The 24,871-nt window shown below is 47.7% G+C and overlaps 1 protein-coding gene across 1 annotated transcript in view; it reads right to left on the minus strand.

The window, feature by feature from the left end:
* The window catches only part of LOC147634359 (Aldolase-type TIM barrel family protein), a 39,633-nt gene that overhangs the window by 10,938 nt on the left and 3,824 nt on the right, over positions 1 to 24,871 (minus strand). The window contains exons 3-5 of the mRNA XM_086805501.1: positions 10,041 to 10,136; positions 9,435 to 9,580; positions 9,109 to 9,337 (exon numbers count right to left, since the gene is read on the minus strand). Coding sequence (XP_086661627.1) covers positions 9,109 to 9,337; positions 9,435 to 9,580; positions 10,041 to 10,136 — 471 coding nt within the window. The remainder of the gene's footprint in view (positions 1 to 9,108; positions 9,338 to 9,434; positions 9,581 to 10,040; positions 10,137 to 24,871) is intronic.

Raw genomic sequence — 24,871 nt, forward strand, 5'->3', positions numbered from 1 at the left:
AAGGTTATGATTGAAAGTCATGCTCCACCGTATGCAGGTCATAGAGGTATTGACGCCATGGTAAAAGCAGTTGAGACTTTTTTTTTATTGGCTGACCTTGAGAAGAGATGTTGATGCTTTTGTTAGGCAACGCATCGTATGTCAGAAGGTGAAGTTTGACCATCAAAAGACACCAGGGTTACTTCAGCCTTTACCTATTCCAGATAGACCATGAGAGAGCATTGCCATGGATTTTATATTTGATCTTCCAAGGACACAAACGGGGAATGATGGCATTTGGACTATCATATGCAGGTTCAGTAAGCAAGCTCATTTCATTCCCGTGCGTAAGACGATCAAAGTTGATCATATGGTGAAGTTGTTCATGGCGAACATCTTCAAGTATCATGGCTTGCCTTCGTCTATCATCAGTGACCGTGATCCACAGATGACGAGTTTATTCTGAAGAGAGTTGTTTGACAACATGGGTACAACTCTCAAGTTTTCATCTTCGTTTCATCCACAAACAGATGGTCAATCGGAAGAGGCTAATTCTACAGTGTTAGATCTTCTTAAGTGTTATGTGTCAGAGCACAAGCAACAATGGGAAAAGTATCTTCCTTTGGTGGAGTTTGCTTATAACAACACCATCCATACCTCAACGGGCAAGGCGCCTTTTGAGATTGTGGAAGGAGGGAAGAAGGTACCACCTATTTTGCACACAAAGGATAAGATCTTTGAGGCTGATCAGTATGTGGAGAACATGGATGAAGCTTATCGGAGAGTTAAGTTGGCACTCCAGAAAACTCAGCAAAAGCAAAAGAAAGCAGTAGACCGTCACAAACGTGCATTAGAGTTTGCATTGGGTGATTGGGTTCTATTGCGATTTGAAAAGCCTAGGCTCAAGAAAATGAAGGGTAAGGAGCGCTTATTCCCTAAGTTGAGCATACGCTATTATGGACCTTTTCAAGATTTGGAAAAGATTGGTGAGGTGGCCTATCGCTTGAAGCTACCAGATCACTAGAGGATTCACAATGCATTTCATGTGAGTCTACTTAGACCTTTCCATGGGGATGTGCCTGAGGATGTATCAGATGAGGCTCAGCCGGAAGTTGAGGAACTTGATAAGGTTCTTATTCCAGAGCAGATACTGGCACATAAGGAAAGAAAGGTACGAGGTAAAGTTTCCCGTCGCTATCGTGTGAAGTTCAAGAACTATTTACCGATGGATACGAAGTGGATGGAGTAAGGTGACTTAACAGATTCACCTCAAGTTTTGCAGCTTTATCTCGATGCCTTTGAGTTGGAGCCCACTCTTGTTACGGCTCATTCAGGTTCAGCAGAGCATGAGTCTGGAGCATTGCCTGATGCTCAAGAGGGGGGGCAGCACCTCCACTCCCTTGATACAGACAGGCTCAGATCACATCTAGAGGTCGCTTGGTGCAGCTTTTGTCTCACCCGAAGGTACTAATGGCTGACAGTACATCTATTTATGGGACTTATATGAAGTATGTGTACTAGTCACATTGGATGTTGTGGTTGTGTATGGTTCACAGTGGTATACAACTTGGACTACTACTACACCATTGGTTTGCAGTGAATGTTGTTACATATGCATGGCTTAGAGAGATTGGGACGTTGATCTTGCCATATTGTACTTTTCACTTTCGATATTTTGCTGTATCACCAGATTGCAATTGAGGACGCTTGCCATTTTTCAAGAGGGAGGTATGTCATGACCCTGTGAAAGTGGAACAGCATAAGTGTTAGCATGGCGGTTGGTGAGCAAGATAAATGTAAGGTAAATTTTTAAAGATGCATACTTGGGAGTCCGGACAAAAGAAATATGTGTGGACAGCCCCAAGTATGAATGGGGACCAAGGTTTTTAACTTTCTAAGGTTAACAAATCTTGGGTGGCCCTTAGAAAGTTTAATAGACTTTAAAGGGGCCACTAGGATAATATTGGAGGGGACTACTCTACTTTTAGAGTACACGCCTCCCTCTCTATCTTCTCTCTCTTGCTTTTTGGAGAAAAGAGACTAGTCGGCTGGCTGTGTGGGGAGAACACGTATGGTCTGGCTGCGTGGAGAGGAAGCTAGAGCAGGACGCTGGAAGGAGAACTGTACGGTACAGGTGCTGCAAGTGGGTACTGTACGAACACATCAATCCAGTTGCTGCAGGCTTTTTGACGCAGGTGGCTGCAAGTCATCTGACGCAGACAGGTACAAGCTGGTACAGCTGCTACAAGCTTTCTGACGCAGGCTGCTGCAGGTCCACCGACGCAGACAAGTACAGGCGGGTACTGTACGTACAATCCTATCTAGCAGGTACAGGTGGTGCATCACAAAGGTGCTGCAGAGACAGGTGGGTACTGTACGGACAGTCCTGTCCAGCAAGTACAGGCGGCGCATCACAAGGGTGCTGCAGGTACATATTGGTACGGACAGGTACAGGTGGCTGCTGCAGATTTGCTGACGCTAGCGGCTACAAGTACGGTCTAGTACGATCAAGTCGACTAGTGCAGAGCAGTTTGAATACATTGAACATATCTTTCTCTCTTTCTTTCCACTGGCTTATGTCTGCTACAGAGTTGTTTCTTCTGGCCCTTTGTGAGAGAAGGGGTATGGCAGTTTGAAGGGTGGAAACAGAGTGGGACAGTGGATTTGTACTGGGACTGAGTTTGAAGCCATGAACATGGAACAGCCAGATGTGTGCTCAAGGCTGCCCTGTTGTATTGTCTTGGTTGATTAGAGGAGACCACAGTGTGTTGCTTTTGTGGGACACAGATCTATTTGTGAATCCTCTATGCTAAGAGGTCTTGAGGACTGCCAGATTGGACATGCAGGTTTACTTTCCTTGACTAGCTTTATTGTACTCAGTTAAACTTTCCATTGAATGTGAATAAAGAAATACCGAAAGGGGAGCCAAGCTTTGGAGCCAACAGGTGTCGTTTTCCTTTTTGTTCTGGAGCATTCTAGCTCCTGTTCATTTGTTATTTGTCTGGATTACAATTGGATAGGTGACTGCTAGTCTACCGCACTTTGGTTTCTACCAAAGGCCGGTTTCACTTAGTCATAGGCAAGGCGCTTCATGCACTCCATGCACTCCAGAAAGTTGCCTCAGAAGCGCCTGTTTTAAAGTTAGCATCTTGGGATGAACCTTTTGAGGTCATTACCGATGCAAGCAATGTAGCCATAAGTGCAATTGTCTAGTAGGACAATAGACCCGTGGCCTACTACGGTCAAAAGTTGTTTCGCCCTAACTTCTCAACCTGGCCATTATTCAGTGCAGAACAATTGGTTGTTCTTCAAGAACCGCCTCTGTGTCATTCGTGAAAAGCGAGCAGCTCCTCTCCATGATGCCCATGACTCTGCCACCAAGCTTAGCAAGAGGGAATGTCACATGCACTTTGCACTATAGTACATGGTGACAAGATGGTTCATCATCATCAGTGCAACATTGTACACTATTAGCACCCTTTAGGATGATATTTGTCGTACATCGTGACCCCATTGTAATCCTCAGTCCAAGATAAGTCAGGCATAAGCTACGTAGATCATTCCTCAACCATAGCAAGTCAGTCAATCAATCAAGTCCCTTAACCCACTTTAAGAGATTCATTCATGCATGTAGAGTCAGTAGAAACCTTAGGGTTTGCATTAAAAAGCACTTTGCGTATTGCATTCATCCATTGCATATAGACCATTGCAAAAGCCTTCAAATAACATCTAGTATTTTTTAGCATTTATCTGGCATTTTTTTCATAATTTACAGCATTTAAAATCATTATTTTACATGAACAAGTCGTGTAGCATTTTATGCTATAGTCGGCCAACATTAAATGCTAGCCGACCAACAACCCGCGCATCTAAATAGGCATGCTTTGCATCATTACATCATTCATATCATTCTTCAGCCAAGCGTTGCAGTCCTCAGCCCCTGAAGCATCATCGCTTGCATCATCAGCCACCCAACAGCAAAACGCAGCATATTCAGCAGCCGACCAGCATCAGGTCATCTTCATACTTGCGTTTTCAGCCCATTCAACAACCGGTCAGCATCAGAGCACTCTCAGCCTTGCGTTTTCAGCCCTGAAGCAGTTTTCAGCATTGCATAGCATCTGCCTTTGCTACAGCCCCTTTGGTGAAGGTAACACGTGTGCATACATTCAGATTTGCAGCCTTCCCTCATTCCATTGGGAAGAGTGCATAGACTCGAGATTGGTCATCATTGGTGCTTCTACAACCGTGTACAATTCAGCCCGACTCTTGGTCCTCAGAGATCTTATGTTTGGCTTATTGTCAGTCCAACGTCAGTCTCGTCAAAGTAACAAAGCAAATACTGTTCCAATAACGGGATAGGGGTCCCTTCAGTGGGTAATTCAAGACCCAATACAGTGTACAGTTTCCATCTCTCTCTCTCTCAATCTCTTAAAGTTTCAAGTCATAAAAGTGGATTGCTAAACTCGCGAAACCCAGGATACAGAAGGCGGTGTGAGACTTGTGTGACAGGATCCTTAATTACGAATACTTCCACTGCATGTTACAACACGTAAGACCTCGATTCCCAACAATCCCCCCCTCAAGGAAATACCTCATACTCTGTCGAGGATAAATCTAGGTGTCATGTGCATGCAGTCACAGGAAATGGCCATTACTCTAGAAACATGTTTCTCTGTTTCAGGACCCCATCCGTTTCCATGGCCGTTCCTCATTTCCCAAGTGAAATTGTCACAGGAAATGATTCCCCGTTTCCATTCCTCAAATGTTTATGTTCCCGTTTCTCATGACTATGGCATGCACATGGGCATGGCCAATCCTAGGCTAATCCTTGATTTGGAGCAAATAAAACATTAGGTTTTGGAGCAATAGCAGCTGTCTCACAGGCATGGAAAGCATAGTGAGTGGACCGGGACCCTGTCGGCCAGTAGATTGAGCATCTATCTCATGGTGTCGGCACCGAATTGATTAATGCGTGTCCATGGAACTGGCCAACAGCAGGTCAGCCAGTTCACTATCCCTTCTAATACCTGTAAAAGGCATCGCTTTGCTCATAGAAGATCACCTGACTCTCTACCGGAGTTGGGTCACAGTAGATAGGTAGGATAGGGTTGATAGGGTTTTCCACCTTTTTGGGGCATGCCTATGGCTGCCAGAAATCATGTACCTTTTTGTACTATAGCAATATACTGAAATACAGAGCCATCTCTCTCTTTTCTCTGTCTATGTTGATTGTTCTTGCGTCAAGGGTTCCTGTGCAGTGCTTAGGGCTGAAAGAAGACTACCTAGACCCTAGAGCTTCCGCATGTGACACTAGGCTCATTGTAACATGCGGAAGCTTGATGAATAGAATCGGTTACTTCAATGGACAGAATTCAGCAATCTTTCGTGATGAAGATGGGATCGACCTCCACCTCCACCTCCAGGGTGATCAAAGGGAGGCCTCCCAGCAACCCGAGTATCGGGAGAGGGACCCCTGTTGTAGAGAAAGAAGCCATCTAGGCATCGCCCGGGGGGTCAGCAAGGGAATAAGCCGAGGGGGAGGGGGGGCGCTTGATGTCGTGGCACATGATGGAGGCACCGCGCAAATCCTGAAGCTGCTGCTGCTGGGTCTGCTTGAGGACGACAGAAGCGCCTCCATGTCCCCAGAGTCTGGCCTGGCCAGAGTAAAGTCTACCCCAAGAGTAATGCGATTGGGCCCCAATCAGATGACCGGTCGGAAGGCGGAAGAAAGGGTTCAAGGCGATGGGCTGGCACTCTCGGTCCTCAATGGGCAGGAGAGACTGGATCAGAGCTAGACAGCATGCAGGACTTTGCCTTTTATATGCGACTACTACTGAGATCGTGTCCATGTGCAACCTGATCAGGGTAAGCACCTGACAACCTGGAGATTATTGGGAATTTGAGACATGGCAAGAATCTCCCTTCGTCACATAAAAGCTGTTCAGCTTATTCACATCCAACAGCAACAATTGATCTAAGCAATGAGCCAATGAGGATCTTCTAGGACAAGGCCTTCATGCTAACTTGGGGAATATCTGAGACCAGTTCTAGTATCATGTGAATCCATTATACTCCTGATAAGTTCTGCCAGTGGTTTTTCCTTTCGAGAGCCCTCCTTTATGAAGGAACCTCCTTGTATATTGTAAATACAAACATAAAACTAAGCTTAAATTCCATATTAAATATCTGGCCAGAGCTGTTGAAATCATGGTGGATCATAAGAAATTAGAGCCATGATTAAAGCATAATAAAGAGATTAATGAAAATAGATTAACACTAATCCCTTGGGCATAATGTGGAGAGCAAAATGATGATAATCACACACACATCTTCATTGATATGATGCCTCTTAAATAGGCTGAAGGTACAATGGATTAGCTCAAGGCTAAACATTATTAGGGATGGGATTAGGCACTAACAAGAGGTGCCCCTATATTCTCTCCACTTGGTTTGTGGATCTAGGTACCTTTTCCATGATTCTCTCCATTAGGCTTGGCTCCATGTGCCCCACTTGCATTTGGTGAAGATTCCCACCAATAACTTGCCATTCTACCATGCTTGGTTTACATGTCCACATAACCTTAGAAACATATTCCATGAAAAATGAGAACATGTCATGGAGCATTTCCAACATCCTCCTTGATCCATGGCATGGAGCATATTCCAACACCCTCCTTGATCCATACATGGCATCAACATAAAAATAAAAATGAAAATAGCATAGCTCCTAGATCAGCATGGCTCTACATGAAGCCTACATACTAGACTTTTCTAAGCATATCATTCCCTCCAAAGCCCCATCATAACTCCATGCATGAAACATAGTGCCTCATGTGCACCATCATGAGTTGGGCATGGAGACCCAACACTCCCATCAATCGCCCCCCTTGAGGACTACATGGCCAAGTGAGAGACAATGTGGGCATAAACATATCACATAACCTACATCATAGGTGGTTAGAGGTGAAGAGCATTACATGGCCTAGAACCAATATGCATGAAAATTGGCCTCCTCATCATAAGAGGCTAAAACATTATCTTCATCATGATTTGAAGCGCTAGCATAAGTAGAAGTGCTTAGCATACGTAACATGAGACATGACACATACATAATCATAGCTCTAGATGCCCCATTCATCATCATAACATAAGAGGCATGAACCATGGCATAAAAATCATCAGACATCATCTTTTTCATCTTCATTGGCATCTTCATCTTTGTTTCCATCCATTTTTGCATCTCCATCCACATCTTCATCTTGCATAGCATCTTTTTCTTCATCTTGGCATTGCACATAAGCTTGACATACATGCATTTCCATCATTCCAGCATCTTGACAAAGCATGTGGGCATTCCATTTTAGCATTCTCATAGTGCATGAGCATGGCATGTAGCATAGGCCTCCATAGCATAACATCCATCACCATAGCATTGTATCACATGAATATAGGCATGAGCTAGGCCTGAAAGCCATGAGTAGGTGGTCTTACTCATTATTTGAGCAGTGTCTAAACCCTTTGAATAGCAATGACTCAATGATTTCGAGGAGATCTACCAATGTGGTGAAAGGGCATGCAATAGCAGTAGATAGACTTCACTTTGATCACCATACACCTTTATTAGCACACATTAATCACTACTTAATCACATATTTACCAAAACTGCTCTCTATGGAGTGCCTAGGGCTGGAATCACTAGCTGGCGCCGTTTTCTACCGATTCTGAGACCATAGCCATGCTCATGGTGCTGGAAAACCCCCAAGGACAGCTTCTCAAGGAGTTGATTTGGTCGAAATGGAGTGATTGAGTCAATTGAAGCATGAGATGCTTGATTTGGGGGAAAAGATGATGATGACACGCTGCACGCGTTTCGGCGCCTGGGAGCTGCTACAGAGGGTCGCCTTGAGCTGGAGGAGGTGTCCTTCAAAGGGTTTTGGCGATGATTAAGAGAATAAGGAGCAATCAATGCATCTTTGGCTGGGGGTGCAGAGGAAGCAAGGTGAAGAGAGGTGACTGTGGCTTGAAAATGGAATTATGGCTTAATCAGAGAGATTAACCACTTAATGATGGGCTAAAGCAAGGCTGGGCATGGATCTGGAGCTCTAATACCATGTTGAAATCATGCTGGGTCATAAGAAATTAGAGCCATGATTAAATCATAATAAAGAGATTAATGAAAATAGATTAACACTAATCACTTGGGCATAATGTGGAGAGCAAAATGATGATAATCACACACACATCTTCATTGATATGATGCCTCTTAAATAGGTTGAAGGTACAATGGATTAGCTCAAGGCTAAACATTATTAGGGATGGGATTAGGCACTAACAAGAGGTTCCCCTATATTCTCTCTCCTTGATTTGTGGTCTAGGTACCTTTTCCATGATTCTCTCCATTAGGCTTGGCTCCATGTGCCCCACTTGCATTTGGTGGAGATTCCCAGTAACTTGCCACTCCACCATGCTTGGTTTACATCTCCACATAACCTTAGAAACATATTCCATGCTAATGTGTGAACATGTCATGGAGCATTTCCAACAAGAGCAAAGTCTACCCCAGAATAATGTGATCGAGCCCCAATCAGATGACCAGTCGAAAGGTGGAAGAAAGAGTTCAAGGCGATGGGCTAGCACTCTCGGTCCTCAATGGGCAGGAGAGACTGGATCAGAGCTAGACGGCATGCACAACTTTGCCTTTTATGCGACTACTACTGACATCTGAAATCATGTCCATGTGCAACCCAATCAGGGTAAGCACATGACACCCTGGAGATTATTGGGAATTTGAGACATGGCAAGAATCTCCCTTAATCACATAAACGCTGTTCAGCCTATCCTCATCCAACTGCAACAATTGATCTAAGCGATGAGCCAATGAGGACCTTCTAGAACAAAGCCTTCATGCTAGTTTGGGGAGAGAGCCCCTTCTGATACCAGTTCTGGTATCATGTGAATCCATTATACTCCTTATTAGTTCTGCCAGTGGTTTCTCCTTTTGAGAGTCCTCCTTTATGAAGGAACCTCCTTGTATATTGTAAATACAAACACAAAACTAAGCTTAAATTTCGTGTTAAATACATGGCCAGGTAAATAAATAACAAGAAATTTAGAACAAAACCAGACCTGGCCATAAATCACAGCCCGACCAATTGAGGGCTGGTGTAACTCGTTTTCATCCTCACGAAGTTCATCCTTCCATGTCAAATAAAAAGGAGTCTTGATTACTCTGTGTGCAGCACCAGGCCACCTTGCCCGACCGAAGAGTAAAGTATAGGCTGTGTCATGAATTGAAGCTTCGGCTATTTTTTGCTTATACAGCGGATGTGCATTAGACTCCTCTGATGCAACAAATCTTTAGAACATTGCAACCAAAAACTAATAGTTAGAATTTGAGGCTAAAAGATTATTTTTCTCAACAAAGTCTTTTCGAATACAGCATGCATGCATACCGTGTTCCGAGGCAGACCCCTTGTGCCCCTAGCGCCAAAGCAGCAACATAGCCACGTGCATCAACAATGCCACCAGCAGCTATGATTGGGATATTTGTACCTTTTAGAGACTCCACAACCAATGGAAGGAGTGACATGAGCCCTTCCTGTGAGAAAAATGCTCCGACATCAATTTTCAAAAAACAAGCACATGACACTTGCCGGGGCACCTTCTTCATGTGTGTGTGTGTGTGTGTGTGAGAGAGAGAGAGAGAGAGGTTGGGGAGGGAGAGCCATGATCCAAAAGAATCAATGTAATTGTATAGGGTTTGAGAGTCACAGACTCGCATCAATGGCTTGCATAGGTCTAAGACTAAAGTGGTTTATCCTCATTGAGCATCAGTGTGTGAGAAGAAAGATGACCAATGCTGAAGCAAGGACTTGAATTTGAGAAGTAGTGATGTATATCACAAAAGTGTGGTATTTCCAAGAGTGTGGCAAACTCTTAACAATCAAACTCTAAATAGCTGTGTGAGAAGGAAACAAGTTTATAATGTGTGACATACTCTTAGTTATGTCAGAAGTATAAAACTAAATCAAGTTTATTATCAGAGAATAGTCGAATACCTGCCCAATAACATGACCCCCTGCTTCCACACCCTGGATGATCACGGCATCAACTCCAGCAGCTGCAGCTTTCTCGGCTTCCTTGACACTACCTACCTGTTATCAGATGACATTGGATGCTTAAATATTAAGTCAAAACTCATTCATGCAAAACTTCTTATGTGCCCACACCATAGCACAGAAAGGGATTGGTCCCAAGATGGAGTATGGTGTGCCACCACAGATTTCTAAAATAAGGGTCAACAATCTCTCTCTCTCTCTCTCTCTCTCTCTCTCTCTCTCTCTCACGAGGATGTAGCTAGAGCATAGGAGAGCTTGCATGCCACAAGTCTTACACGCGAGGAGAGAAGGCAAGAAGGCCTTCTATCGAGATGGTCGGGTCATCATTGATGGCCGGCCCATGGATTAGCGGTTTGGGGCCTATGGGACACAAACCAGGCCACTGACAGAGATACACATGGCAGTATGGAACTGTAATGGTTCACTATGGGTGCAACCTGGACTACTGGAGCATGTTATGGTGAGGAGAGACATCATACTTCTGACAGAGACACATCAGAGCCTAGAGAGAGGGCTACCTCGAGTAGAGGGATTCCAATGGGAGTCAGCATACAGGAGGACCACACGCCAGGGTACCTCGAGAGGGTCGGGGGGGGTAGCAGTTCTATTCAGACGGGAGCTACAAGGGAGACTGAGAGTGGTAGCACAGGATCCAGAGGCCAGATACATGTGGATCACCTTACAGCTCTCACAGGACACGGTTATATACATAGCCCTATGTTACTTTCCTCCATCAGGATCCTCCTATGTCATTACAGAGGACATGCCACAGGAGGAGGAGACAGGAGCCTCGCCATACACTTGTCGGTCAGAGGAGATTATGCATTATTCTACACTAGGGGAAGTATTTCTTACGGGTGACTTCAATGCCCACACACAAAGCAGACAGTGTGAGGTGTATGACTAAGATGACATGGAGATCCTCGACCCTGTGGATCCAGACGAGATAGGGGCTAGTCGGGCATCAAAGCACACTCGACCAGACACAGGACATTATGGGGACCACTTACTAGAGTTGGGAGCCAGGCATCGTCTCGTTATTTATAACGGGATGCTACAGTGGCCAGGATCACGAGGGCTGACATGCTTCCCACATGGGGGTCATACACGGACCAGAGGCACGGTGGTAGACTACATTATGGGGTCTTTGGAGGCATCACAGCTTGTCACCTCATTCTCCATCCCACCTCGTCCTATTGGGGCAGATCATACATACTTGGCATTTTCACTAGCCGCATCACCAGTATCACCAGCCCCCCACATACCGACGCCACACACTACCATCTACTTCACACGTGACATGGCAGACATATACACTAGCAAAGTAGAGGATGGGCTCCTACTCATGGATCCCCGGGCACCTATGGATACCATCACAGCCCAGCTGGCATCACTCCTACACACGGCTGCATTACAGAGCTTCCCACAGTGTGTCCACTCAGGAGAGCCTGCGAGATCTAGGACTATGCCCAAGAACAGATGGTATGACAACGAGTGCAGAGCCATATACTCACGGCTCCGCATACAGAGAGCATTGGGAGCCATCACAGAGCAAGAGTCGAGGAGAGAGATGAGGAGACTTACTCACCGCAAAAGGCGGGCCTTCGCAGAGATACAAGAGCTAGAGATCTTCCATTTCTTCATGAGTAGAGATAGCCCTATCTCATGGCGGCACTTCAGAGAGCCCCGGACACCGACACCCATTGCACACCCACAGACATGGCACACATATGCAGAGGGCCTATACCACGCCCCACAGCAGCCACCTATACCTCAGCCACAGGAGCCTCGACCTACCACAGCTAGCTTCTTTACCCACTCAATGGTAAAGAAAGCTATGCGCCGCCTACAGCATGGACGGGCCGCCGACCATATGGGCCTACAAGGTGAGCATCTCATATATGCAGTAGATTCTTTGGCTCCTTTTCTTGCACACCTGTTTAACAGGGCACTAGCAGAGGGTTTGCCTGTGGAGTGGACGATGCACACCATTGTGCCGATCCACAAAACAGGGGATATGCTTGATCCGAGCAACTACAGGACGACGGTTATGGTTGGCCACGTGTTGGCCAAACTCTATGGTGCAGTGTTGGAGCTTAGCTTATATGCTGAGCGAGCAAGTTTACGCTCATCAGGGCAGGCAGGCTTCAGGAGAGCTTTCTCTACCACTGACCATGTATTCACTTTGAGATGTATGATTGATCAGGCCTCAGTGAGGAAGAGAAAGCTCTATTGCTGTTTTGTGGATTTCTGCAAGGCATTTGACACAGTACCACGAGAGAGGCTCTTTCAGTGCCTGCAGTCTCTTGGCATACCACCAGATATGACATGGGGCATCAATGCATTATATGAGCAGGTTTTTGGGCGAGTCAGATGCCCAGGAGGCATTTCTGAGACTATTGCTAGCACCATTGGTGTGAAACAAGGATGCCCACTTTCCCCCACGCTATTTGGGTTATACATTGATGAGGTGGCTGACTTCATTACACGGGGAGGCGGAGATGGAGTTGATCTAGCAGGTACCTCAGTACATATTATGCTTTATGCTGATGATATTGTATTAGTGTCTGAGTCTCCAGGAGGTCTACAGCAGCATCTACATGCACTCGATGATTTCTGCACACAAAGGGGTCTTACTGTGAACCTTGGTAAAACCAAGGTTATGGTCTTTCATACATCGAGAGTCAGCTGACATTCACTCTTGCAGGGCGCCAGGTGGAGGTGGTGACATCATACGCGTACCTAGGGGTTACCTTCTCTGCAACAGCCACGCACTTCACCATGGGTTCAGCAGCCAGAGCTAGATTGACACGGGGATATGCAGAATTGGCTATGCTAGAAAGACAATGCCACCAGGCGCATTTTCAGGAGCCCCAGACGAAGGGGTGGCTATTTGACACATTAGTCACACCGGCACTGATGTATGGAGCAGCGGTATGGGCGCCAGGCCTTGCTACCCATTGGTGGACACAGATAGAGAGACCACAGGCCCTCATGATGGCACGCATGATACGCAGCAAACCATCAATACCTCATGACATTATCCGAGCAGAGTTTGTTGCGCCTCCTATGATGGTAGAGGCCATATTCCAGACTATATGCCTGCTAGACAAATTAGAGAGATACCACAGGACAGATTGTCATACAGAGCTTTTGAGGCATCTAGATAGCTGGCTGAGGCAGGAAACAAAGGATCATGGTATGCACACGTCACACATTGGTTCTCACAGCATGGCCTAGACATGGATCATCTACCACAATTCCAGTATGACACGGATGCACCACATATCCGTCTCGCTCATAATGAGAGGAACAGAGTATTGATACAGGACCTATGGCAGCTCTATATACGAGAGACATGGATATCGCCTACATAGCCTCTTCCACCGAAGATGCTGTACTATAGAGATCACTTCATGAGTATCATTGATGATGGATTTATAGAGAGGCCTAGATACATGGAGGGCTTTTTACCACACGGCTCCCGAGTAGCTATTGGTCAGCTTACGAGTCTCATCACATCGATTGGAGATTGAGAATGGCAGATCAGCACGGATCCCCCGAGAGGAGAGGGTATGCAGATTGTGCAGAGAGGAGGTGGAGAGTGAGGAGCATTATGTATGCAGATGCAGAGCATATACAGCCATCAGAGAGAGATATCCCATTTTATTCACAGAGCCACATTCCCTACACCAGATCTTTGAGGCAGCAGACCAGCGCATACTGGGGAGATTCATTCTAGACATACAGCGTCACAGAGAGACATCATTACAGGCTCAGATAGCTCCAGAGGAGGGACGACAAACACAGATTACTACATTTTTTCAGAGATCCACCCCACTCCTAGCCCCTACGCAGCAGGGAATTATTCTCCAGAGAGCAGAGACACTCAGAGCCCGCAGGAGACAGAGGACACCTGGCTTTCAGACACCACGCCTCTAACCCAGACATGTTCTTCAGGGAGCTGTGGACACCCCCTTCATTGATGTATACCATTTTATACCCCCAGTATGGTGCAGGATGGAGCTAGCTAGGTTGCATATCATGATTGTATACTCTATGCATATAGCTTTGCATTCTCCTAGTAGTAGAGCTCCATCCCCTCCCCCACTCATTGTACTTATTGCACACCCAGATTTAGCTTTTTAGTTCAGTACTTTTTCATTTTGTTGGGATGACAAAGGATACCCCACACAAGTACACCTCTTTTTTTTTTTTTTGAGGAAACACAGAGCTATAATACTGGGTATGAAAAAACCCCAAAGTGCCAGAGGTGGCCTACTGAGGGGGCATACAAACTGTGCAGTGAGAGGCGTGAAGCCTGTGAGCAGTCGGTGCTACATCACGGTGGATGATGTGATGTGTGCAATATGAACCACTGTGGGGGAGTGTACTCCCATCTAGCATGTCCTCCAACAATCCTGAAGAAGAGACCCGTGCGCCCCCAACGACGAATGAAGGCCTGGAGTCTGTCCTGAGCTGTCTGTGAAGGCCGACAGGAATCATCATACGTGGAACGCAGTGCACGGATAAGATCGAGCCAAATCAGGACTAGAGTATCACGTGTCGATTGCCGCGTGTGACTAAGGACATGGAGTCTCCAAATGTTCCACATCGCAATCGCGGCAATCACCATAAAAACATCATCCCTATGCCAATGCTCCATGTGCAAGGCGTCAGGAGGAATCATACTGAGGTACCCCCTCCGATACCCCGTCGCCGTAAGCATAAGCACAGCATCAGTGCCCTCACCCTCAAAGAACACATGAGGTCCCGGCCAAGGAAGGAGCCATAACACAGACCCCCAACTGAGGAAACCTGCATGCTGACCAGCTCTGCTGAGGAGAAGAGCCACTGCTCGCCAAACAGAGGAAGCCATAGGACACGACCAGAGGCAGTGGGCCTGAGACTCCTGAACCTGATGATCACAGCATATACAAATGGGATCATGGCCCATCAAGGCACCCCAAGTGCCGACAGCAAGTACACCTCTCTCTCTCTCTCTCTCTCTCTCTCTCTCTCTCTCTCTCTCCTAATGGTGTTATCCATTAGAAGCTCTTAGTACCTTACTTTTCCCCATAGTTGTTTCAGTTTCAGTTAGTTGTTTAGTTGTTTTAGCTTTTCTTACACAGACATTGTATCAGATCCACCAATTGTTGTAACCTTTTTGGTCTCATAGGTCATTTTGGCCTTTTGAAGACGTTAATATATCATTTCATTTCTCTCTCTCTCTCTCTCTCTCTCTCTCTCTCTCTCTCTCTCTCTCTCTTTCGCCTCCTTCGCTCTCTTGTGTAGCCGCCGCTTCGCTTCGCCTGCCCCTTTTGCATCCCATGTAGCCGCCGCTCCCTTCTTGCTCGCTGTCCACCATGCGACTGCTGCACGATTGCTGTGCGCCCCCTAGCTGGTCGACTCCACCCTCCGCCAACTCCCCTCTCTCTTCGCTTCTCTCTGTTCGCCCGCTTCTCTCTGTTCGCTTCTCTCACTCCGCCCCCACATGCTCTTCGCTTCTCTTTGCTCGTCCCAAAAGGACTCGGCCATCTCTCTCTCTCTCCTCGTAGCCCCCTCCCGCCACTCTCTCTCTCTCTCTCTCTCTCTCTCTCTCTCTCTCTCTCTCTCTCTCTCTCTCTCTCTCTCTCTCTCTCTCTCTTGTTGGGATGACAGAGGATAACCCATACAGGTACTCCGATTTGTCTCATAGGCTGAGTACGGTCTTTTGGAAGACGTTAGTAAAATCTCTCTCTCTCTCTCTCTCTCTCTCTCTCTCTCTCTCTCTCTCTCTCTCTCTCTCTCTCCGTTGTTCGCCCGCTGAACCCGCTTCCCCTCCCCCCCTTCGCTTCTGCGCCGCCCTGCCCTGCCCTGCGCCGCCTTGCCCTGCCCTGCGCCGCCTTGCCCTGCCCCGCCCTGCCCCTTTCGCCTCTACGCCGCCCTGCCCCCCTTCGCCCCTGCGCCGCCTTGCCCTGCTTCGATTTTGCCGCCCCGCCCTGCCTCTCTCTCTTCGCTTTTCGCCCACTCAACCCGCTTCCACTCCCCCCCTTCGCTTTCTGCGCCGCCTCTCTCCCCCCTCTCCCTCTTCGCTGCTCGCCCGCTGAACCCGCTTCCTCTCCCCCCCTTCGCTTCTGCGCCGCCCTGCCCTACCCTACCCTGCTCTCTCTCTCTCCCCCCCTCTCCCTCTTCGTTGTTCGGCCGCGTCTCTTCCCGCCTAGGCTGGCCCGCTGGCCTGTCCCTCCGCCCTTCCTCAGGCCCCCAAGGCAGGAACATAACTCTCTCTCTCTGCTGAATCTCCTCTCTTTCCCTTTCCCCTACATGACTTGACCCCCCCCCCTCCCTGTTGCTGCTGTTTCGCGTTGGTGCCATGGATTAATTTTCAGTCCATTGGCTATGGGAAGTTCTGCAAAAAGTCATGGCCAAGACCGGGTTTAAAGAGGAGCTCGTGAAGGTGGAGGACAAGCTCGGCATAATTATCAAAGAAAACAAGAAGATGGTCGACTCTTCCGTTACCACAATCATAAACCGCCTCTCCAAACTTGAGAAGGGATTTGACAAAATCCAAGAGCTCGAAGAGAGATCTTCCAAGCAAGAGGCTGAGATTTCAGCCTTAAAGGAGGAACTAGTGGAGGCCAAATTGCATGCTAAAAGTCAAGCGGCTGAAATCTCAGCCCTCAAAAAGGAGTTGGAAGCCACTTCAAAAAGCAAGCTTGAGGATGGAAAATTTCAGCCCTCCTTTATTGAAGAGCTGAATACCATCAAGGAACAAATGAGGATCATTCGAGAGGAGGAGGAGCAACATAAACAGAAGACATCTTCATGGGTGGAGTTGATCACAAAGACACAAAAGAAGATAGACGAGGCGGAGAAATGGATCGAGGTCGCCAAGAAAGGGAAAGGTAAAGAATCGCCACCCATCCCCACTCCCACCATCATCAACATGACCCTTGAAGAGGAGCAAAGGAGGAAGACCCGGGCCTTACATGTACGAGTGTCCGGTCTAAAAGACCATGATGATGCGGAAGGGGAAACCAAGGAGCTCTTCTCTATGATGGGCATTGAAGCCACGCACACAAAGGCATGGAGAGTGGGAAAGAAGAGAGAAGGTAGTGGCGAATCTTCTAAGGAGAGAGCACTTATCATTCATTTCCCCTCCATGGAAGCGAAGAAGGACTTCTTGAAGAGACGTCCTACACTCAAGAAGATGGGAATATTTCTTGGAGATGACCTCACACTCTCGCAACTTGCCCACATGAAAGAAGTTATGCCAGAGATAAGGGCAGCCCGAGAGAAAGAGAAAGTGGCCTTCTATAGAGATGGTAGAGTGGTGATTATGGAGAGGCGCTCTTCATGACGGCACGAGACCTATGGGACTACACTCAAAGTTGCTACTTGGAATTGTAATGGATCTCTACGCCTTGATGTAGGGGCTTTTGAGGATAGTTTCACTGGGAGGGACATCATCTTCTACTGTGAGACGCATCAGGCTCCTGGACAGTCCATGCCACATGTTAGTGGATACCAATGGGAGACAGCTTGTAGACAGGAGACTCGTTCAGAGCATAGAGGACGAGGCTCAGGAGGAGTGGCAGTATTGTTTAGAGAGGAGCTACAGCCACTGATACATATAGTCCGCAGAGATGAGCAGGCTAGGTACATGTGGGTTAGACTGAGGGCAGAGACGGGCAGATATCTCTACATTGCTATATGCTATTTTGCTCCTAGTACATCAGTGTATGCATCACCTAGCGGGCAGTCTCCCTTTTCTATTTTGGATGATGACATTTGGGAGTTCTCCAAGGATGGTGACATCATTCTCTTGGGGGACTTCAATGCCAGGACCGCCAATAACCAGACAGTATTTTATGATACCTCAGAGGAGATGTTGAGGGAGCTTGATGTTAGGGATATGGGCCTATCTAGACTCTCACAGGATGAGGAACATACAGTGTATGGGCGGTCTTTGATAGACATGGGGACTGCACATGGATTGGCCATCCTGAATGGCCTACAGAGATTCCCGACATCGGGCGGTTTCACTAGCTTTCCACATAGGCATGGTGCTAGTACAGTGGACTATGTTATGGCTCAGCCCAGTCTCATTCCCTCTTTTCAGGATTTTATGGTAGGCACTAGGCCGGTTGGAATAGCAGTGGATCATGCTATCTTGTCCTTCACTCTCACATTTCAGTTCAGCACAGCTCCATTGGGACAGGTCTCCACACACACTCGTTATACCTTTACAAGGAGACTGACACCGTTTACACAGATGAGATATATAGACGCTTATGTGCCGAGGAGCCGGGACAGCCATTAGATGAGCTCTCTCAGATATTGATAGAGACGCTTCATGCTGCAGCATCAGAGGCATATCCCCATAGTCAGCCTACACGGAGACGATCTGGGAACATGCCCCAGAACAGTTGGTATGATGAGGAGTGCAGAGAGATGAGGATCAGATTACAGAGAGAGGTGCTCATGGGTGTTACCACTCACAGACAGTCACGGATTACCTTCCGGCACCTAGTGCGACGGAAGAAGAGGGCTTATCTTGCTCAGTTAGAGAGGGATTTGTATCAGTTATTTATGAGTCAGGACTCAGGCGAGGCATGGAGACTATTCCATGAGCATTCACCATCACCACCATTACCTCCACAGAGATTTGGGGTGAGTATGCAGCATCCTTGTACACAACAGCAAGACAGCCGCCCCTGCCAGACCCATCGGAGCCATGCCCAGAGACATGTGCTTTCTTTACTGCTGAGATGGTAAGGAAAGCTATTGACAAGATGAGGACTGGGAGAGCATATGATCATGATGGTTTGGTAGCAGAACACTTTATTCATGCTAGAGATATGCTTGCAGAGCTTATTGCTATGATGTTTAACCGAGCCATGTGTGAGGGTTTTCCTGAGACTTGGACTATGTCCACGATTGTGCCTATCTTCAAGTCACGGGATCCCATGCTTCCTGGGAATTATCGTACCATCATGATTGGTCACACATTGGCTAGATTATATGCATCTATTCTTGAGCAGGAGTTGAGTAGATGGGCAGAAAGAAAGAAAGAAAGAAAGAAAGAAAGATTTTATTAACATCTTCCAAAAGACCGAACTCGCCCTATGAGACAAATCGGTGTACCTGTATGGGGTATCCTCTGTCATCCCAACAAAATGAAAAAGTACTGAACTAAAAAGCTGAATCTGGGTGTGCAATAAGTACAATGAGTGGTGGAGGGGATGGAGCTCTACTACTAGGAGAATGCAAAGCTATATGCATGGAGTATACAATCATGATATGCAACCTAGCTAGCTCCATCCTGTACATACTAGGGGTATAAAATGGTATACATCAATGAAGGGGGTGTCCACAACTCCCTGAAGAACATGCCTGGGTGTGCTCTGAAGCGAGCCAGTCGCTCCGCACCCTCTCTGTGAAACTGAGCTCTGATCTCTGTCATCTCTCTCTCTGGTAGAGGCGTGGTGTCTGAAAGCCAGGTGTCCTCTGTCTCCTGCGGGCTCTAAGTGTCTCTACTCTCTGGAGAGTAATTCTCTGCCGTGTAGGGGCTGGCAGTGGGATGGATCTCTGAAAAAATGTAGTAATCTGTGTCTGTCGTCCCCCCTCTGGAGCTATCTGAGCCTGTAATGATGTCTCTCTGTGGCGCTGTATGTCTAGAATGAATCTCCCCAGTATGCGCTGGTCTGCTGCCTCAAAGATCTGGCGTAGGGAATGTGGCTCTGTGAATAAAATGGGATATCTCTCTCTGATGGCTGTATATGCTCTGCATCTGCATACATAATGCTCCTCACTCTCCACCTCCTCTCTGCACAATCTGCATACCCTCTCCTCTTGGGGGATCCGTGCTGCTCTGCCGGTCTCAATCTCCAATCGGTGTGATGAAACTCTAAGCTGACCAATAGCCACTCGGGAGCCATGTGGTAAAAAGCCCTCCATGTATCTAGGCCTCTCTATAAATCCATCATCATTGATACTCATGAAGTGATCTCTGTAGTATAGCATCTTCGGTGGAAGAGGGTGTGTAGGCGATATCCATGTCTCTCGTGTACAGAGCTGCCATAGATCCTGTCTCAATACTCTGTTCCTCTCACTATGAGAGAGACGGATATGTGGTGCATCATTGTCATACTGGAATGGTGGCAGAGAGAGAGGGCATACGTGCATCAGGGCAGGCAGGGTTCAAGAGAGGTTTCTCCACTCTTGACCATATCTTGACACTCATAGCTATTATTGAGGAGGGCAGATTATATGGCAGGAGGATTTATTGTTGCTTTGTGGATTTCCGCAAAGCTTTTGACACAGTACCGAGAGCCAGACTGATGGGCAGACTACAGGAGATGGGAGTGCCCACAGAGCTGATTTGGGGAATCATGGCTTTATACAGGACAATTGTGGGGCAGGTACGTACTACTCAGGGTATATCTGAGATGGTTCACTCCACTATTGGGGTGAAACAGGGCTACCCCCTTTCTCCCACCTTATTTGGGATGTACGTGGATGAGGTTTCAGACTATGTAGAGCGGGAGGGTGACAGAGGAGCACAGCTAGCAGGGACATGGATTCCACTGTTATTGTATGCTGATGATATTGTGCTGATCTCAGATTCTCCAGAGGGGATGCAGCGTCATTTGGATGCATTGCACACGTTTGCACAGGTCAGTGGATTGTCTGTAAACCTTGGTAAAACCAAGGTGATGGTGTTTAACACCACAGCACAGTGGGTTAGGAGGTCAGTACCCACCTTTACATATGGTCAGAAGACAGTGGAGTATACAGATGCATATACTTACCTTGGTGTGGTTTTTAGTGGCCCACTATTTTCCTTGAGGAGAGCAACGGAGACCAGATTGACCAGAGCTTATGCAGCATTGGGGAGACTAGAGAGGATGTGTTCGCAGGTTCAGTTTTAGGAACCTCGAACAAAGCTCTGGCTCCAAGGTGGTTCCAAACGTTATGTACTGTACGGATCCGTACGTATTGTACGTTGTTTGGTACGGAAAAAAATTTTGAGGTACGTAAAAATACGTACCATTGGTAAAAATACATAAAATCTCAAAAATTTCAGCCACCTACACGGTATTTCAGTCCATGTCTACATTGACATATAAAACTTTCGAAATAGAGACACAACAAGGTCAAAAACCTACTAATTCAAAAGTGAGAAATTAGAATCACAAGTCAATGCATGATTGCTCTGACAAATTCAGTGCACAATGCCATACAATTTCAATCAGGATTCAGCAATCATGCAATGCATAATATTTAGTGGGCAGCTCAGCTGAGAGAGAGAGAGAGAGAGAGAGAGAGAGAGAGAGAGAGAGAGAGACTTGAAGGAGAGAGAGGCTGAGAGCTCTATGCACGGTCCACAGGGGGTGGGCTAAGGCTCTGAGAGAGAGAGAGAGAGAGAGAGAGTTATGTTGCTGCCTTGGGGGCCCGAGCAAGGGTGGGTGGCAAAAAGGGGCCGAGACCAGGCGAACACAGAAGATGAGCAAGGGTGGCGAAAAGCCGGGAAGGAGGCGAAGCGAAAGGAAGTCGGCGGCGACAGTAGCGAAGAGAGAGAGAGAGAGAGAGAGAGTGCGACTGTAGAGGCCCTTACCGGAAGGTGTGCGCCGTACGGAGTCCAGACGCTATCGCAGGCGAAACCCAAAAAAAAAACGTTTATCCAGGCGAAACGTTTATTGCAGGCAAGCAAAGCAAAAAAAAAAAAAAACCGCGTACAGATCGATCCGTGCGTACGGATCCCCGTACGGTACGGATGTACGGTACGGATTGGATCCGTACGTACGTTTTGATCCAACCTTGTCTGGCTCTTTGACACTTTGGTCACTTCAGCCATGTTGTATGGAGTGGAGATATGGGGACCCTCAGTGGATCACCACAGCCGAGCTGGTAGCACTGATGGATGGAGACGTATGGAGAGACCCTTGGTTTCTATGATTTCCCGGATGATTAGGGCCAAGGCCTCCGCACCACATGATATTATCCGTGCAGAGATGGCTGCCCCCCCATGGGTAGTAGAGGCACTCACTCGATCAGTCTCCTTTATACATAGCACTTGGGCTCTCCCTAGAGACAGATATGCTCGCTTAGCCCTGGAGTCTTCACGACAGTTGGCATCACAGGGAGACGGATCATGTTGGTATGCACAGATGACAACTTGGTTCCAGCTGCATGGCTTTAGTATGGACAGGCTACCTCCATTTCAGTACTCCCTGGATGCACCCTCCCTCTCTCTCACACGAGCAGAGATTACCAGACTTATCAGGCAGGACTTGATTTAGCTGGACACTAGGAGGACATGGATACAGCCGACACACGAGCTTGGTACGAAGATGGCTTTCTATATAGAGATCATCTTCTCCAGTTCACGCAGGATGGGTTTGTGATTAGACCCAGCTGCATGGATACTCATCTTTCTCATGAGGTACGGTGTGCTATTGTTCAGATGCGCACATCCTCACACCAGCTAGAGATTGAGACTGGCAGATTCAGAGGAGTGCCTGCCTCTGCTTTCTGGTCTGGAGTAAGCTTAGACGCATTGTTCGAGTTCTTGGAGCCAGAGGCTCCCGCGCTCTGTCCTGGGGAAGACCCCGCCTGGTTCTGGCTTTTGCCCCCCGAGGCGTTAGCCCTGGGAGAAGCCAGCTAGGAAGTCTTGGGCTTGCCACCATTATGTTTCATTTCTGCACTCTGCGCAAGCGAGAGTGCGTCTTCAAAGGTGGCTGGCCTAAACATACGCACCTCCCATTGCGTGTCCAGGCCATACAAAAACTGCCCTTTCTTGTCCATATCAGATAAGCCTAATTGCAGACATAAAGTCGAAATTCTATTGGCAAACTGAAGGACTGGTTGCGCGTTCTGACGCGCTCCCCTGAACTCGTCTTCGAGTCGCTCAAGGTAGTAGGGCGGTAGAAACCGCTGCTTAAGGTCGCGGACAAACCCGTCCCACACATAAGCTGCCATACTTGCTCTGGTGTGGGCATGAGTCCACCGAGTCCACCAAGGAATGGCCTCACCTTCCAAGTACCAACTGACTAAGATCACTCTGTCAGTATCTGTGTTCCTAACTGCAGCAAAATAAGCTTCAAATTGATGTAACCATGAATAAAGAGTTGTGGGATTGAGTTTACCATTATACTTACTAAAGTTCATTTTCTCGAGAAAATGATTCGAGGGCGCCGCCAGTGTCAATCTGGCGTCCAAAGCTCTGAGGTAACGCTCGTGTTCCACGCGTCGCATGGCATCGTCTTCTCGTTGTCGGATCTCCAATGCACGCATCTGCAACTCAAGCAAGGAGCTTGGCTGCGGCTGTGACCCCGCGAGAGGGTCCCTGTGTTGAGGATCTGGTATCTAGGATACGGAAGGAGAGGGAGGAGATGGAAAACGCGACGCTGGAGAGCAGGTACGCTCCTCCAGAGCCAAGATTTGCGCCTTCTGCTCATCCAACTTCGCTGTCTGTTCTGCGATTGCTCGCATCATCTGTTGGAACATGTCTGTAACACTCAAGCCTAGTGCCCTAGCTGGGCTGCCTGGTGCACTCTGGTCCCATGGTTCTTGGTCTCTCTCGTCATCGAAGCTCGCCATAGCAGGAAAATGCAATTCCTTTCCGAAACGCAATCTAACCATCCACTATCTGTGTGGGAGACTTCTGGAGGCTTCCGGAGGCTAAAAACCAACCGTCCTTCGAGGGATAGGAGTCACTCCAAAAGGGGTAGTCCACCGGCGTCTAAAAACCAACCACACGAGCAAGAAAAAATTCTGGTTTCTTTGCTGAATCTTTGTACTTGAAGTAGGCTCTGATACCACTGTAATATGCGGAAGCTTCGGAGAAGAATCGGTAACTTCAATACTCAGAATTCAGCACTCTTTTCGCGACGGAAATTAACGCACAAACTGAAAGGAGAAGTGCAGAAAATAGAGAGAGAGAGAGAGAGAGGGAGAGGGGGAGAGGGGGAGAGGACACAGTATTGGGTCCCAATTACCCTCTGTAGGGCCCCCACCACGGATGGTGTATTTGCTTTATTAGAATGATGAGAAATCTGAAAGAAAATACAGCAATCTTGGACCTTTTCTTGGCTGGGAATACCCTGCCCTTGACCTGAATCCTTCACCCCTTTGCTTAGCACCCTCTTGGCTTTGTCTAGCCTCTTATGCTTGAGCTCTTGGTGGAGAACGAGATGACTGAACGGGATTGTGGGCTCTCCCTTTTATACTAGCCCGGCTACAGCAGTCGGCCAGTACTACTGCAGTCGGCCAGCATTAAATGCTCCCATGACCAGAAAATACAGCAATAAATACTATAAAATGCTGCGCATCACTTTGATACTTGGCTGGGCACATGCGCACATGGGAAACAGGGCTGGGCACTTAGGCGCCTGCTGCCTAGGAGGCTGGGCACTGAATGCCCCCTGTTTTGGAGGCTGGGCAGCCTGTATAGGCTGGCCCAAACTTGCCTTTTAAACCTCTCCCAGGGCTGGATAACCAGCCGGCTACCCCTGGCCTGCCCCTAGGGCTGTCCTACAGCCCCCCCATGGCCTACCCATGGCTAGTGGGTACAACCAGGGCCTTCCTGGCCCTCATGGGTGTGGTTTCACACCATCCCCATGCCCACACTACAACTTGGGGTAGCCCTATGGGCTGGCCCCTTGTCCTAAACACTAACTACTCAGTGATCTGGCATCCAGTACCATACTAGATACACAAGAGTCACTGACATCGTTCTAGAGGGAGACTCACAGCGCGGACTGGCACTGTTTCATGTGCAGGACAGT

Source organism: Cibotium barometz, chromosome 11 (assembly GCF_041138505.1).
Source record: "Cibotium barometz isolate CiBa-2024 chromosome 11, ASM4113850v1, whole genome shotgun sequence".
NCBI lineage: Eukaryota > Viridiplantae > Streptophyta > Polypodiopsida > Cyatheales > Cibotiaceae > Cibotium > Cibotium barometz.